Below are 14,679 nucleotides of genomic sequence, written 5' to 3'. Positions count from 1 at the left end.
TTTACCCGCACATCACACGCAGCAGAGGCCGAAAAACCTTCATGTTCAGTGATTGATCGATCAGCACGCAGAGGCGCTATCAATCAAACGATGCCTCGTACTCCTATCAAGTTTGTGCACAAGGTCGAGGAAAATCGCGATCTGATGGAGGCGCTGACAGTCGGATTGACCAACTCCACGTATGACTGCATGGTCTGCTGGGATGTCATCCGCCCTGCCCACAAGATTTGGAATTGTCAGGTTTGCTGGGCTGCCTTCCATCTCGACTGCCTCTCGACCTGGGCCAAAAAGTCGTCTGAAGGTAACATGAGCCTCAATTATGAGCTGACTGTGATAGTTGAGCTGGTGACTAATGGTCTTGTATGGTCGCACAAATCAGGTTCTAATAACTCAAGAGCAGGCTGGAGATGTCCGGGATGCCAGAACACGCAAGTGTTTATTCCCGAGGAGTACAATTGCTTTTGCGGCAAGAACCACGAGCCTGAATTCAATCGATACTTCACACCCCACTCTTGTGGAGAGCTTTGCGGACGCTCCAGAGACTGCTCTCACTCGTGTAGCATGTATGTTTCCGTGCCACTCTGACATCTTTGCATGGTCTTCATTCCAGGGCACATTTGTTTAAAAATCTCGACATTATTTGTCTCAACTATTCAGCCCTTGCCATCCTGGTCCATGTCCTCCATGCGGCGGCCTCGGCCCGATTCAATCTTGCTACTGCGGTAACAAGACCTTCCAGTTGCGCTGCGTCAACACCGACTTTTCATTCCAGACCGGCAAGTCCTGCGATCAGGCCTGCGGAGAATTGTTGGGATGTGGCCAGCACATATGCAGTTCCGTCTGCCATCCTGGATTATGCTCGCCTTGTGAGGAAGAGCAGATACAAAGATGCTATTGCGGCAAACATGAGCGCAAAGTACGCTGCGGCGAGGGAGAATCACGAACAACGCTTATTGACGGGGTAGAGGCAACAGGATTTTATGAGTGCAAGGACAGTTGCCATAGGTACATCGAATGGACACAGACGCGTTCCTCTAAACGCTGCCAATCAAATAGACCCCTACTCATATAAGTGAACTTGGTTTTTTTTTTTTTTTTTTGCATTTTAGACCTCTCGCTTGTGGTTACCACGAGTGCACAAAGCCGTGTCATTCAATGGACAAAGAAGCGGGGAAGTGTCCAAGTAGACCCGAGGTCGTCAAGACTTGCCCGTGCGGGTCCAGGACCATCGAGGCGCTACTCATGGGTAAATCGCGGAAAATTTGCACGGATCCGGTTCCAGTATGCGACGGGACGTGCAAGAAGACTCTGAAGTGTGGTCATCAATGCATGCAAAAGTGCCATCTTGAAGTATGTGGACCATGCATGTCAACGATCATAGTCGACTGTCGCTGCGAATCCACGCATTTTCAACGTATTTGTTCCGAGATGAATCTCTATGGCAACAAGCAGCCCACATGCGAGAAGCCGTGTCGAGGCCTTCGATCCTGTGGCAAGCACCAGTGCACGAACCGATGCTGTCCTGCAAAGAATCAACCTAAAGGTGCCAGGATGGATACTGCTACCCCTGAGGCCCATGCCTGCACACTGATCTGCGGAAAGAAACTACAGTGCGGCGTGCACGCTTGTGAAATGCTCTGTCATAAAGGACATTGCAATCCCTGCTTGAGTAAGTGAAGACCATTGGCATGTGCAGACCAATATACGAGGTTACACAGAGAACATTCAGACTAAAAACGCCCCGTTTACTATTTGTTAGACGCATCGTTTGACGAGCTCTCATGCAGCTGTGGAAGGACCGTTTTATATCCGCCGATCGCTTGTGGCACGCCTATCCCCAAATGCAAGTACTTTTGCAGCCGGGAACGTTCCTGCGGCCATGCATCTTTAACAGGCCACCCTTGTCATCCAGACAATGAACCCTGCCCACTATGCACTATACTTGTTGCTAAGCAATGCGCGTGCGAAAAGTCCCTTATGCCCAATGTACCCTGCTACATGACTCATCCCACCTGCGGAAAGGCTTGCGGCAAGATATTGGGCTGTGGTCAGCACAAGTGCATCAGGTCCTGCCATTCGGGCGAGTGCACGCCCCCACCCGTCGGAACATGTTCTCAGCAGTGTTCCAACTTTCGCAAGAGCTGTAGGCATCGCTGTGTTCTTGCTTGCCACGGTCAAGAACCTTGTCCTGAGGACAATCCTTGTCAGGATTTGGTTGTTTGGAGCTGCAAATGTGGGAACTTGACCAAGGTTGTCGCCTGCCACGCTACGGCCGAGAATCCCTGGGATGGAAAGCCGAGGGTTATTAGGTGCAACGACTTCTGCTTGACAGCAGAGCGTAACAAGCGGCTTGCTCTGGCACTTGACATCGATGATGGTATCAACCGGTACGTTTCTAGATATCCGCCCATCTCTTTTTTATTAGTAGTTTTTTGTACGTATTGCTAACTGGCCTCCATTTTTACTCTCTTTTCACAGAAGACCTCGTATTCCTCAGTACGACGACTATGTTCTCGATTATGCCTTCGTCAACATGGAGTTCACGCTGAAAATAGAAAAGCGACTCGCTGACTGGATAACCGACTCGTCCTCGCAGGCCCTCAACCTCCCACCCATGAAGGGTCATCACCGCAAGTTTGTCCACGAGCTGGCGGGTCACTACAACGTAACCTCGGAGAGCGTAGACGTCGAGCCATATCGCAACGTGATCATCCACAGAAAACTCAACACCTCTGCGCCGGCCCTCCTAGCATCACAAGCCTGTCGCCAGAAACGATCTGTTAGTACCGGCGCGAGCGCAATTAGTAGTGGTGTCGGGCAGCTCCGAAAGTCGAGCGTCAATGATCCCGTCAATGCAATTTACCTGTACGACCTAGTCTTTGGGCTGACTCGAAATGAGCTAGCTGCCCAGCTGGCGCCTATTTTTGGCAACATCAAGTATAGTATTCGATGGCTGACGGACGACGATGCTGCCCTGGTACCCCATCCAGGCAACATGACTATGAAGGAGTTCGAGGTCGTCTTGGCCCATCTGCGCACTAGAATCAGATCTCTGGCAGTGAACGTTCATATCTGTGAGCGGGTCGAGTTATGCTGGGTTAACAAGGAAGGCGAGGTGGTCATTCTTAGCAACGTCGGTGGCCCTCATTCCAAACGACTCTTTGACGCTGCTCAAAAAAATCAATGGTTGAAGACGCCAACGCCTGCCAAGGTTGAGAACGCATTCGCGTTGCTGGATGACGATGAGAGGATCGCTGCTGCAAAGAGGGCTGAGGAAGAACAGACCTTGAAGGCTAAGGAGACTGCGGGAACGCTCAGCTTGGAAGCATGGGAGGAGGACGAGACGAACGATTTGTTTTCGGGTAACATGTGCAGACACTCTCGGCCATCCTCTGCTCAAGACGCATATCTTTCAGAAAATCCCCTATCTTCGTCAGAGTCGCTGTCGCTTCCACGGGGCACTATCACCGCAAAGGCTGCCGTTAATGTGGACCAAAACGTAGTAGACGATTGGCAAGAGTTGCTAGACGATGATAACGAAGACCAATAGACCATCGCATGTTTGCTAAATCCGTTTGCGAAAATAAAACATGCACCACTGTGATATGTGTATTTTAAAAACAGTTTTATTACATGATAAACAAGATGGTGCGATTCTAAACAACTGCGAATGCTTGCGATGGATATTTGTCGAGGTGGTGTATTGCGGAACTATGCGTTGTTGATCAAAGGGATGCCAGGACCTTGTGTCGATGAAATATAGACGTTCTTGATCCAGTCTATAAATGTAAGGAAAGTAGTTTCTCTGTTAAACACCATGTATATCATATATCATACATATACCAAAAGGCGAGTTCTCAAATGAGCGATTTGTCTGAGCAAGTAGAACGCACCTTTTTTGACGAAGCGCTCCTGAGCAAGAACCCTCATCTGGTTCATGATGATCTGGTAGTTATCCTCGATATCCTTCTGTTCCCAGTTGACCTTTCCAATGACTAATGGTAACAAATAAAAACAAGTAAATGCTGTTAGTGAGATTCCTCATTGATCCAGAATCTATAGTTCATCATCCATAACCTGCTGTTATTCTCAGTAAAAAATATTCGCGTACTAGTGTGTACAACGCCGTTCTTATCACCGCGAACATCAAAAGCTGCAGTTTGAGCCTTGATCACGCCCACGATATCCTCCGTGACAGTTCCTTTCTTGGTCGTTGGCATCAAACCTTTGGGTCCCAGAATACGAGCCAATTTGGTGACAGAGGGGTACATTCCAGGTGTTGAGATACACTTGTCAAACTTGTGCTTGCCCTCCTCGACTTCCTTAATCAATTCGGGCCCTCCGACAATCTGTGCACCTGAGGCGCGGGCCTCCTCTGCGAACTTGCCCTCCGCAAAGACCAATATGACCGATTCCTGCTTGATGGGCTTCTGCAAGAGGACTGAGGTGCGGATCGGCTGAGAGTGCTTCTCAACCTTGGGATTGGTCTGGATGTGAACTTCGACCAGGTGGTTGGGTTTGCTGACCTCCTTGGCCTATTGTTATATTTGAAAATAAAGCAGCGACGAGTAAGTAATCATATCAAAAACATAAAAGAAATAGTTCCTATCAATCGCGCTGCGCTATCCATTTTCTATCGCTGTTCATGGTGTCGGCAGTGTGTGTCCATAAAGAAAGAGTCCAGCAAGGCCTTTCTAGATAGCAATTCCTGATCCACTTCCATATTCCAAGCTGTTTCCGTTTTTCGACTGCCTATTGGTGTTTACCTTAAGGACAGCAAGCGCGTCAGTGAAGGTCATGGCGCCAGGCAGAGAGCTGGGTGCCTTCTTCGCCGTGGCATAGTTCCTGTGGGAAGGTGTGAAGGTCTGGTGGGAGATATGAGAAGCCCCGCTGACGATGAGTGTCCTGGAGACAGAAGCCGTAGGGACGGCCCTTGTGATGAGGATGCTGGACATTGTTGTTTCGAACGGTGGGGCGAGCAATGGAGTGTCGAGGAGCCAAGGACTAGGAACCAGTTTCGCCGACTGTAGCCATGGATGGAGGACGATAAACAAACCTCGGAAGTGGCTTGCAGTTCCTAAAGACCCAATGCGACTGCTCCCTGTATTCCCTGCTACACAGCAGCAAACCGAATCAGATCAACCCAACTTGCTCCTCGACGATTCCCTCCAGGAACCAAACACAAACTCCACGACTCGGAACACAAGCTCCACGACTTGGAACACTCACTTCGGACAGGAACAAGAAACGCATATATTTTACAGCTCAGCAATGCGCCAGAACTTTTTGGGGGTCGTTGTCGGAACAGCGATGCAGAAGACCGTCAAGGTCAGGGTCATGAGCAACAAAGTGCATCCGATCGTCCGTAAGGTAAAGACGACGACTGACATTCATATGGAGAACTAAGGGCGAATGGGGAATGCCAACTAAATGTCCCTGTTAGGGACTGAATGAGAAGACGACGGCGCACAGGCGTTTTAATATCGAATCAGAAATCATATCAGGATATGTTCAGCATTAATGCAAGGACTAGCACAAAATCATCTATATTCTAACCCAATACTGAATCATCAATAGACATACAAATCGTTCAAGAACTATCTTGCACACGATGAGGCATCCAAGTGCAAGTTGGGAGACGTTGTCCGAATCGAGGCGTGCAGACCACTCAGCGCAAGGAAACACTTCACAGTTGCAGAGATCGTGGCCGCGTCCAAGGTCTGGGAGCACACAAAGTAATACTTTGGATCGTACAGGAGCATGGAAAACAATCAATTGGAGCATTACACTATAGGCATAAGCACAGGAACTTTATTGCATATGTGTCGACAATAAAAAGCCGTGAACATTAGATCTGGATATCATGGGAGCTGATCTTGTGCTGGATAAACTCCAACACACCAGATATCATGTCAAGTTGCCCTTGGTCTTAGAATGGTTTTCGGACGAACTGGCACAAAACATATCCGCCATGCAGCAGCAGCGCAGCTAGACAATAAAGAAAATGCGTTCAATTGGATTTCGCTCACACGTGAGGCAATCTTCCCCACAGATTATCGGCGGGGATAAGATCGGTTTTATGCAAAGTAACACAGATAACTCTTTTTTTTTGCCCACTTCAGCCTTTCTCTCCTCATTCTTTCCTTTGCTCTTTCTTTCCTCTCTCCCTTCTTTCCTTTACCCTCACGTCTGTAACCCTCTTCATCTTTCGCCCTTCCTGTGTCCCATCACACGTCGACGCATAGTACCAACTTTCTCACTTTTTGCCAACAGGAGAGTCTTAACCTCTCCTTCATATCCTGTGTCTCTCTCTGGTCAATGTCCTCGTACTTTTTCCAGAACGGAACACACATTGGTCGCGACGTCGATATACCCCTCTCCTCCGCTATCTTCTCTGCCAGTCCCCTCGGTCAGCAGCAGCTTGCTCTCCATTGAACAGTCTTTCTTATCATCGTAAAGAGCACCTTCTCGTCTTCCACTTCGAAACTCTTTTTTTATCCAATCTCTGAAAGTGACTGTTTGACTCGAAATGGATGGTAAGTGCGCGCATAAAGATACATGCCGAAAGAGATGTGTGTGATGTGCCAAACGGTGGATATCGTAAGTGAATTCATGCGTCTAACAGCTCCTTTCTCTTACTGCGCTCTTTTACCCATTGATGTAGTCGTCAGAATCACCCAGGCCTTGAGACAGCAGAGTCAGACCGCTCGACTGAGCCCGACCCGAGGCGGAACCAACACCCTGTCCTCTGCCACAGAATCCACCCAAAACGAAGCAGTCTCCATCCGCCGAGGCAATTGGGACAGCAGCCTCACTTTGAACACCTCTGCGCTGGCACAGGGGAACACACATTATATGGAGCAGGACTCTACAACAACCCCAACATCTGCTGCACCATCATCAGCTTCGCCTTTGTCATCATTTTTTTCCCTGCCGAGCTCCTTCTCCTTATCGTCGTTCTTGCCATCATCCGCCACAGAGGGATCGAGCTTCTTCACGGGAGGCAGCAGTGCTGCTGCTGCTGCTGCTGCTACCAGCGGTCCATCCAACATGGGCGAAATTGAGTCGCTCTTGCTCCGCTCGATGCCCATGTTTGGCAACCTTGTTTCCAGAGATTAGGAGGCCAGGTGCTATACCTCATGTCTGTACAATATTATTTTTTTCTGTCTTTGTGCTTTATCTCCAACATCTGTACCAAATCCACATCTTTGTATATAGTCCATTCTTCACCAATCCCGAAATAAAAACAGCGGTTGTCCCTGTACATACATTGTCCGTAATCGCCAGTAATAACTTCTAAGGGTTGGTGTAGCCCGCTATGCAAGATTTCCAACACACAATTTTTATGGGTGCCAGATCCGCCCCAGAGGCGCAGGCGTAGACTATCAAAGGTTGTCCCCAACGTATAGTTTATCAGGCACGAGGGGTTAACACGTCCATCAAGCAAGCGCTCCCGTGCATGCATCTCTCCCGTCCCCAAGGACAAAAATGCCATCCGAATGAAAAATATGGGCTGAGATATCGTATGATAACATGCAACCAGGCGCATAGGAACGCGTATATAATGAAATGAAAAATATGCTTTTAATATGGATATGATTATGTACATGGGTGTATATAAATAAGAATGAGGAGATTCAAAGGCTTCCTATACTCTAAGGTGCCCAGGTCTCGCGATGGAAATCGACCGACCAGTCCGCCACCTTGGCCTGCTTCTCAACCATACTCACAAAGCCCTCAGGTCCACCTCCAAAGACCGATACCAAGCCACGACCCTTCTCCCTCTTGCCAACACCAGCCTCGACAAAGCCCTGGATGAGCTTCTTGACATCCAAACGACCTCGTGTGTAGACCACATCTCCTTCGTCCCAGTTGCCATCCTCAATCGCGAGTCTCTCGTCTTCGACAGCGAAATCTGGGTAAGGCAGACCGGCCTCCACATCACGACCGCGGCGCATCAGAATCACACGAGCCAACCAGACAGCGAAGTATCCGGCAATTGATGCAACCACAATCTGGATAGTGCCAGGAATCATGCCGTAGGTCCAGCGGCAGTTAGCCTGGACATAAGTGCCACGAGCTTTGCTGGTCTTGCACCAGCCCGAGGGACCCTCCCAAGAAACCGTGCGTGCAACGCACCACGCCGCCAGGGGAATGAAAATGAGCACGCAGGTGACGAACAGGTCGAGTCTGGCCCAGCGAGTGGCGACCGTGGTCGAATTAGCAGCCTGGAAGGTGGGTAGGGTACGGTTGTCGTAGGTCATGGCGCGCGTAGGCGATGAGACCATGGGCTCATCAGCAACTGTAGTTGTAGAGGTATGAACCTTCTCGGGCTGGGACTTTATGGTCTTGACGGGCTCGCTTTCCTCAGCAATGTCCTCAAGGTCTACAACAGTGTGGATTGAGCCTGATCTGTGCAGAGAAGACTCCTTGCTCTCAGTGGGGGTCACAACTTCTGTAGAGACACTAGAGCCGGTGGAGTCAACAGTCTTGGACGAAGCCTTTTCATTCTCGGCAACGATGGTACGACCGGACAGAGCACGCTTCAATATCGTGCCAGTGCGCCTGAGGGACATGAAACGCGCCTTTTTCTCCTTTCTCTTGGAGTTGGCGGGAACTTGGATATCGTTCTTGATGACATGAGCGTGTGCACCCATCAGCGTGTTAGGCTTATCGGGACGCGAGACGTAGATCTCGACGTGGAGCCAGGACGTGAAGCGAGGATCACGCGTGATCTGGTGCAAGAATGATCCGTAGGCGTGCAGCTCACTACGGGTGCGGAAGGTGCAAATAAGGTGAAGTTGCATGCGGAGAGGATCGCTCGAGGCGGCAATCTGGGCGGCGATGGCCTTGATAAGGGCCATGAAAGTAGTAATGGCAGCACCGGCTACGAAAGAGAGCGGGAGAAGAAATCAATGATCGGTTTCATTTTTTGCAAACCTGGAGAAACGCGTCGGAAAGTTCTGCAACAAAATTGACTATACTACTCACCAACAAAGATAATCATCGTCTCAGACTTGAGATAGTCATGGCGACGATCACCAAAGACGCCGTCGACATTGGCCTTGACGCGGATGCGCTTGTCCTCCTTGCCACAGAGTCTGGCAAGGGCGCAGGTCCAGCTCAGCTTTGAGTCCTCAAAGCAACGGATGTACAGAGTCATCGAATAAGGGTCCTCAGGCCAATAAGAAGCGATCGTGAAAGGATGATAGACAGTTCCAATCTTGGGGATCTGGACAGAGATGTAATCACCAGGGTAGTAGGGCTTCATAGGTTCGGGGGAGGTGAAAGTCATGCGGATGATATCAGCATCGACGTTCAAGGAGCAAGTAGCCTCGGGATATACCGTACGAGCCTGCATCATCTTGGGGACGAAACGATCGACCAAGAAGAGGATGATAGTGGGCAGGAGATAGTACCAAAGCATGGGGCTTGGGTAATGCGTGATCATTCCGACAAAGAACACAGCCGTGAAGAAGCGATGCGTGCTCAAGAAGAGCAAGTAGAAGCGTCGGCGGATCTGAGGGATCGCGCCGAGGCCCAGCAAGCAGACGGCACCCTATAAAGTAACGGCAAGGATGATGAATTGAGGACGTATTAGTAGTTAAACTCAGAAGGAAAATATCAAGTAAATAAAGGGCAGGAGAGTACTTACATAGGCAAAGACACCCATCATGTTCAGGGTGCCACGCGAGGTATCGTAAAAATTAATATCAGTCTGGAGGCGGCCGTCGTTAGCCAAGTAAACTATGTACCCGATGGTATGGATGGTGCTCCATCCGACAATGGCAGCACCCAACCATCTGTGAAGAGGCACAATCTCGGCATAGGTAAAACCAATGGCGTGGAGCATGGATCGGCGGAGAACTAAGAACAGGATCATACCGCAGCATGCAACAACGGTATAACCGCTAGCATTTCCGGCCGCGCCTGGAAGCACGCAGAGAAACGACGCGTTAATCATTATTTTTTTGTCTTTTTTTTTTTTTTTACGATACAATGGATTCTCTGCAAGAATACTTACGGCCAATGCCTCCGACATATCCGAAACGGTCGACCATTTTTGCAGTACTCTGGACCATAGGGACAATGAACCAGGTCAGGTTCAGCAGGACCGTGACCACAACCATGATCCAGTACTTGACGGTGTATCCCCACCAGATATGGCGCTCCCAGAGCGAAATCTTCTGCTTGACAGATACCGGAGTTGTCACCTTGGCGATGCTGTGTTGGAACTCACGTTCGGCACGGTAGTAATGACCCCAGATCGTGGCAAGGTGGCCCAGGACCGAAGGTGCGATGCAAAGAGCGAGAACATAGTAGTCGCGTTTGTTGTAGAACCAATTGGAGTCAATCTTTCGATGCCAGGTCAGCTCATAGTCTGCAAAGTTATAGGCGACAGGGATCAGGATACAAATGACGATGAGGAAGAAGAAAGGGTTGAGCATATGCGGGCGCTTGAACCTGAGTGAAAACGCCATGATGTAAAGATAGTGGGGTTGAACAGGAATAGAGGACTATGGGGCGTGGCTCAAGTATGGAGGATTGATTATCGATGAACGTGGAATGAGATATAGAATGCGACGCGTTGATGAAGTAAAGGGAAGGAAGCGAATGTATAGAGGGGTCGCTATTGATTTCGAGACTAAGGTCGCGAAGATCAATATTGAATGAGGCGAGTGAGGAAAAAAAAAAAAGCACGACCTTGGGAATGTGAGGGAAGTCTTTTATATCTGATCGGTCTCTGCGATGGAGGACGGGGCTGATTTCAGGGCAATCCCGGGGTTACCGGAGATTCACTGTGTTTCCTTCGCACAAAGGGGCGGCCTCAGACGGAAGACTATACAATGATTGAGTATGGATCTGGCCATCATCGCGAGTATGAACGCTCCAACCAAATTTTTCCAGCAACGATTCGTTCCCGAGAAAAAATAAAGGTAAATGTGCAGAGCACGCGAGTAGAGACAAGACCATTAGACCGTTAGACCATTATAGATAACACCAACTGAATAGGATCATTTAAAGACATGCAGTGTACACGGATATGTACTATGTGCCGACTGAGTCTGGGGTTGTCAGATTTTGACCTCCCGCAACGGCCGCTTGGACAGTTGGAGTATTCAAGGCCGTGTAAAGTAAAATAGCATATATGGATTATGTGCCGCAAGAGTCGAGACGCTGGCAGGGTGAATACGATCGATGGCCAATCGTTCGATCCTTTCGAGCGTGTCGAACTCAAAAAGAGGGCACATGCAGTGCACAAAAGTGAATTGGCAAATGGATCAAAAGGTGGTTGAGTGCGGTTTTTGTGGCCCCGCTTGATGCGGGTGCGGATGTGTCAAGGGCGCCCAACTCAGTCGATGTATTCTTTTTTCCTCTTTTATTTTTTTAATATATTTTATTTTATTTATTTGTTGTTTGCCATGATACGGATATGGATCAGCCCGATCCCCCATATCAGATCGTGAGGTCTAATGGTCTGGCCTGCTGTTGTTATCAGATGGAAATAACGACAACTCACGTTCCGTCCCGAGGAAATACAAAAAAAATTGAGCAGAGGACTTTGAATCGATCCATTCCGTAAGAGTATACCGCACTGTACCTGGCCAGACCGCAAAAAAATTCAAGCTTTTTTTTTGACTGACTTTCTGCTGTTGCGGTGAAATGGCTAGTGGCCATACTGACTTTAAATTGACCTGGCTTCATGAGAGCCATGAGCTCACCGATTCTGTCGTTTTTACTGTTTTGCCAGACACCATAGGAAAAAATCTGATAAGGGTTCGGCTCTGTTCTTGGCTACCGACCACACCTGTATTTCCAGGGTCCACAGACAAAAAAAAAAAAAAAAAAAAAAGCAGCAAAAATATCTGATCTGATAAGCGCTCTCATTCGCCTGGATGACTTGCAGGGTTTGAGGCCTGGATTTACGAAGAAAGAAAAAAAAAAGGCCATAAGAAAGGTAACAGGCTAGCCTTCGCACTCCAGTCCTGGACTACGAGAGAAAAAGGGTGAACATATGGCGTTGAATCGTACGTGTATAAAACAGACGATACGCCGAGCTGTGTTCTGAGCGACGAACGGTTTTGGACTATCAAGCTACAACCCACATATCTTTTCTTTTCGCGCATGGCTATGATAGGCCCCTTTTGGTCATATCCAGTCTACTGAGCACATCGATCAAGGTTACGGCTCTTTCAAGGGCCCTCTCGCTTTCACATACAGTTTCGTTTGCCCGTATGTCTTACCATTCTTTAAAAGTCAGAGCTATGTAGTAGCTAAAAAACACATACTTGCCTTTCATAGACGAGTAGAACATGGCGTAACTACAGACATTTCGGCTTCATTTCCTCCTTATCTCCCTCCTCCCTCAGCAGCGCAAGGTGAGACGATGGAGATCGAGGTTGGATTTTTAGCGTTCTGTATATAGCATCTACAGCAGGTTTAAAGTTGTCGACAGCATGTCTTGGCCTTTGAACCGTTCAAGGCACTTCAGAAGATGTCCCTTCGCTTATTTCTTTTGATCCGCCGTCACTGTCCGCTTTTTGCTATGGTATTGATGGCGTTCGTCTGGGCCTAGACTGCATGAAGAAGAATAGGGAGGTGAGAAAGGCAACTCTAGCTTCAATCTCAGATCAGCATAGCTTGCTGTGCAACGTACATTTAATCTCAGTAACAGCTGAAGGTACACTTCCTTTATACCGAATGTAGTTCTTCCATTTACTTTATGAGACGCAAGGGGTTTAAGGAGATGAACAGAGCGCCGCTACCGAGGGTTCATCAGAGAACCGATGCTTTTTGATATGAGAAACAAAGGCCGCGCATTGAAAGGTGTCCGCTGATCCTCGGACATCACGGACCAAAAAAAAAGATGCATTGAGATGAAAAGATCTACCATCCCCTACTTTCTCAAAAGGGAATGCTAGATCCGAGCTGATTACCGCCATACATTTGCAATATACATCTACAGCTGAAAAGAGATAGAGAGAGGAATGAAGCGCGCTCGTATGTAATTGATGGGTATTAAGTCGCGAACCACAAATAAATTGATGGCAACTGAGTGAATTATTTTCAAATAGCTTGTATGCTGCATACTCATCAGCTGCGACAGGCCACAGCAGCAAGGGCCTGAGGAAAAAGTGCTTCCCCTTTGAAGATGCAGTCAAATAGACGATGTAAATAGTTGCGGAACAAATTGAGATTAACTGTCTTCGGGCATAAACATATTTTCCATCATACTCAATGGGTGCAGTTCTCCAAACTCGATAAGGGTCTAGATCAGTCGAAACGACATCAACTCGCACGCGGTGTTTTCACATCATATTCATCGCGTGGCAAGAATATCGACAGAAAGCGCAATCCGATTTGCCATACAATCAAGAGTATTCTCTCTAAGCTGTGGCAGCATTGGGTTAAATTATCTGTGGACATTTCTCAGGGTGTCAGCTCGTGTGCATTTAGGATATCCTGATAGCAAGTTTACGTAATTTCACATGTTAGCGTTTTCCACAACCTCCAAGACGCGTCGAACGAGATTCGTGGGATGCATCTTTATTGTGCCTACTTATGCCGCTGGCTCTCTCCTTTGGAACTTGTTCGTGATGTATCGTGGTAGAAGCCGGTCCCACATTCTGATCAAGAGGTTTTCGAAATACGGCCTCCTACAGACGAGCGACGAAATGAGCAGCAGCATGCAGCTATAAAGTGGCAGCGTAAGAACGATGTAGGCGATACGGAAGGACCATGGTCCTGCTCCTAGTGACCCATTTAACCCCAAAGCCTTCATCAATGGTCTGACAATGAGCATCGTGGACGATCCTGTCACTGAAAAGACAACCTACAGTGGCACAGAATTAAAACGTGTTTGTAAGAAGAGAAACATGGCTCGCTGTTTTTTGTTTACCAGTAAAGGATCAGTCTTTACCAGGATAATGATCCATTCCAACCACCAATTGACACTGAATCGGTCGCGGACCATCGCACGGTGGTGCTGCAAACGATCAATCTCGGACGCAGAGCTCCCTGCCTCGTTGACATCCACAATGGCTGTGGAGGTGAGAAAAGGCGTACTATTGCTGGTGTCGTTTGGCTGCAAGAGGGGCTGCCTTTCCTGGGTATCTGCGACTTGAGGTACTTGCGACATGTTCGATGCAACACGCAATCTTTTTCTTTTTTTTTCCCTGAGATTCAGTGGTCAATAGAGAGATGAGATGTATGTCGCTGGTTGAGATGCACGCAGCGATGCAATTGCGCCAAGGATGTCAGCGCAGCGACACTTGGGGTCACGTTTACTCATTCGCCTCCTGGTTTCCTGTTGAACGCGTTTTTTTGTTCTCCTGGCACACGGGCGCGAGCAATTATTGGTTAGCTCGTCTGGATCTGATAAAGAAGAAAAACTTTATTTTGAAGGGCATCTAGCCCTCCCTTTTCGACGCTGTGCGTACAAATGACAGAGGTACATGCATGAAAATCCATCCATTTACACCCACGCGGCATGTAGTCTATAGACTATATGTACACCGCCATCTCATCATTCGCACTTGTACTCGTTCGCACCTAACTCTTGGGGTATAGGCTTCCATCACACGGGGAACTGAGTATGAAAAAAAAAAACCGCAGATGGTGCATTCTAAACTAGATGGGAAGGTACATCAGAGTTTGTGGACACAGGTGAAGGGCAGA

The 14,679-nt window shown here is 48.4% G+C and overlaps 6 protein-coding genes across 6 annotated transcripts; 3 read left to right on the top strand and 3 right to left on the bottom strand.

Annotated features, from left to right (window-relative positions):
- Positions 1-90: 90 nt before the first annotated feature.
- On the top strand, positions 91-3,550 carry BC939DRAFT_391397 (uncharacterized protein; the record flags this gene model as incomplete). Its single annotated transcript, XM_051551958.1, has 6 exons — positions 91-301; positions 380-563; positions 658-1,005; positions 1,110-1,669; positions 1,760-2,387; positions 2,482-3,550. 6 exons carry the CDS (start codon positions 91-93, stop codon positions 3,548-3,550), a joined length of 3,000 nt encoding a protein of 999 aa, XP_051417414.1.
- Positions 3,551-3,612: 62 nt separating this feature from the next.
- On the bottom strand, positions 3,613-5,035 carry BC939DRAFT_435055 (ribosomal protein L1-like protein). Its single transcript, XM_051553435.1, has 4 exons — positions 4,767-5,035; positions 4,112-4,535; positions 3,894-3,995; positions 3,613-3,779 (listed from the first exon to the last, which is right to left on the bottom strand). Exons 1-4 carry the CDS (start codon positions 4,953-4,955, stop codon positions 3,712-3,714), a joined length of 783 nt encoding a protein of 260 aa, XP_051417413.1. The 5' UTR covers positions 4,956-5,035; the 3' UTR covers positions 3,613-3,711.
- Positions 5,036-5,121: 86 nt separating this feature from the next.
- BC939DRAFT_435053 (30S ribosomal protein S17) lies at positions 5,122-6,012 on the top strand. The gene is made up of 2 exons (XM_051553434.1): positions 5,122-5,370; positions 5,578-6,012. The coding sequence occupies exons 1-2, from the start codon at positions 5,272-5,274 to the stop codon at positions 5,737-5,739; spliced, it is 261 nt and encodes an 86-aa protein (XP_051417412.1). The 5' UTR covers positions 5,122-5,271; the 3' UTR covers positions 5,740-6,012.
- A 104-nt stretch (positions 6,013-6,116) lies between these two features.
- Positions 6,117-7,251, top strand: BC939DRAFT_435052 (uncharacterized protein). The gene is made up of 2 exons (XM_051553433.1): positions 6,117-6,536; positions 6,665-7,251. The coding sequence occupies exons 1-2, from the start codon at positions 6,530-6,532 to the stop codon at positions 7,117-7,119; spliced, it is 462 nt and encodes a 153-aa protein (XP_051417411.1). The 5' UTR covers positions 6,117-6,529; the 3' UTR covers positions 7,120-7,251.
- Positions 7,252-7,580: 329 nt separating this feature from the next.
- BC939DRAFT_488780 (uncharacterized protein) lies at positions 7,581-10,666 on the bottom strand. The gene is made up of 4 exons (XM_051559391.1): positions 10,025-10,666; positions 9,656-9,930; positions 8,992-9,559; positions 7,581-8,887 (listed from the first exon to the last, which is right to left on the bottom strand). Exons 1-4 carry the CDS (start codon positions 10,479-10,481, stop codon positions 7,656-7,658), a joined length of 2,532 nt encoding a protein of 843 aa, XP_051417410.1. The 5' UTR covers positions 10,482-10,666; the 3' UTR covers positions 7,581-7,655.
- Positions 10,667-13,556: 2,890 nt separating this feature from the next.
- On the bottom strand, positions 13,557-14,327 carry BC939DRAFT_435046 (uncharacterized protein). Its single transcript, XM_051553432.1, has 2 exons — positions 13,922-14,327; positions 13,557-13,834 (listed from the first exon to the last, which is right to left on the bottom strand). Exons 1-2 carry the CDS (start codon positions 14,138-14,140, stop codon positions 13,562-13,564), a joined length of 492 nt encoding a protein of 163 aa, XP_051417409.1. The 5' UTR covers positions 14,141-14,327; the 3' UTR covers positions 13,557-13,561.
- Between the last annotated feature and the right edge of the window lie 352 nt (positions 14,328-14,679).

This window comes from Gamsiella multidivaricata (assembly GCF_025024155.1).
Source record: "Gamsiella multidivaricata strain RSA 2152 chromosome Unknown BC939scaffold_2, whole genome shotgun sequence".
Taxonomy (NCBI): Eukaryota; Fungi; Mortierellomycota; class Mortierellomycetes; order Mortierellales; family Mortierellaceae; genus Gamsiella; species Gamsiella multidivaricata.
Note: the sequence above shows the minus strand (reverse complement) of the source record. Positions and strands in the feature narration are given on the sequence as shown.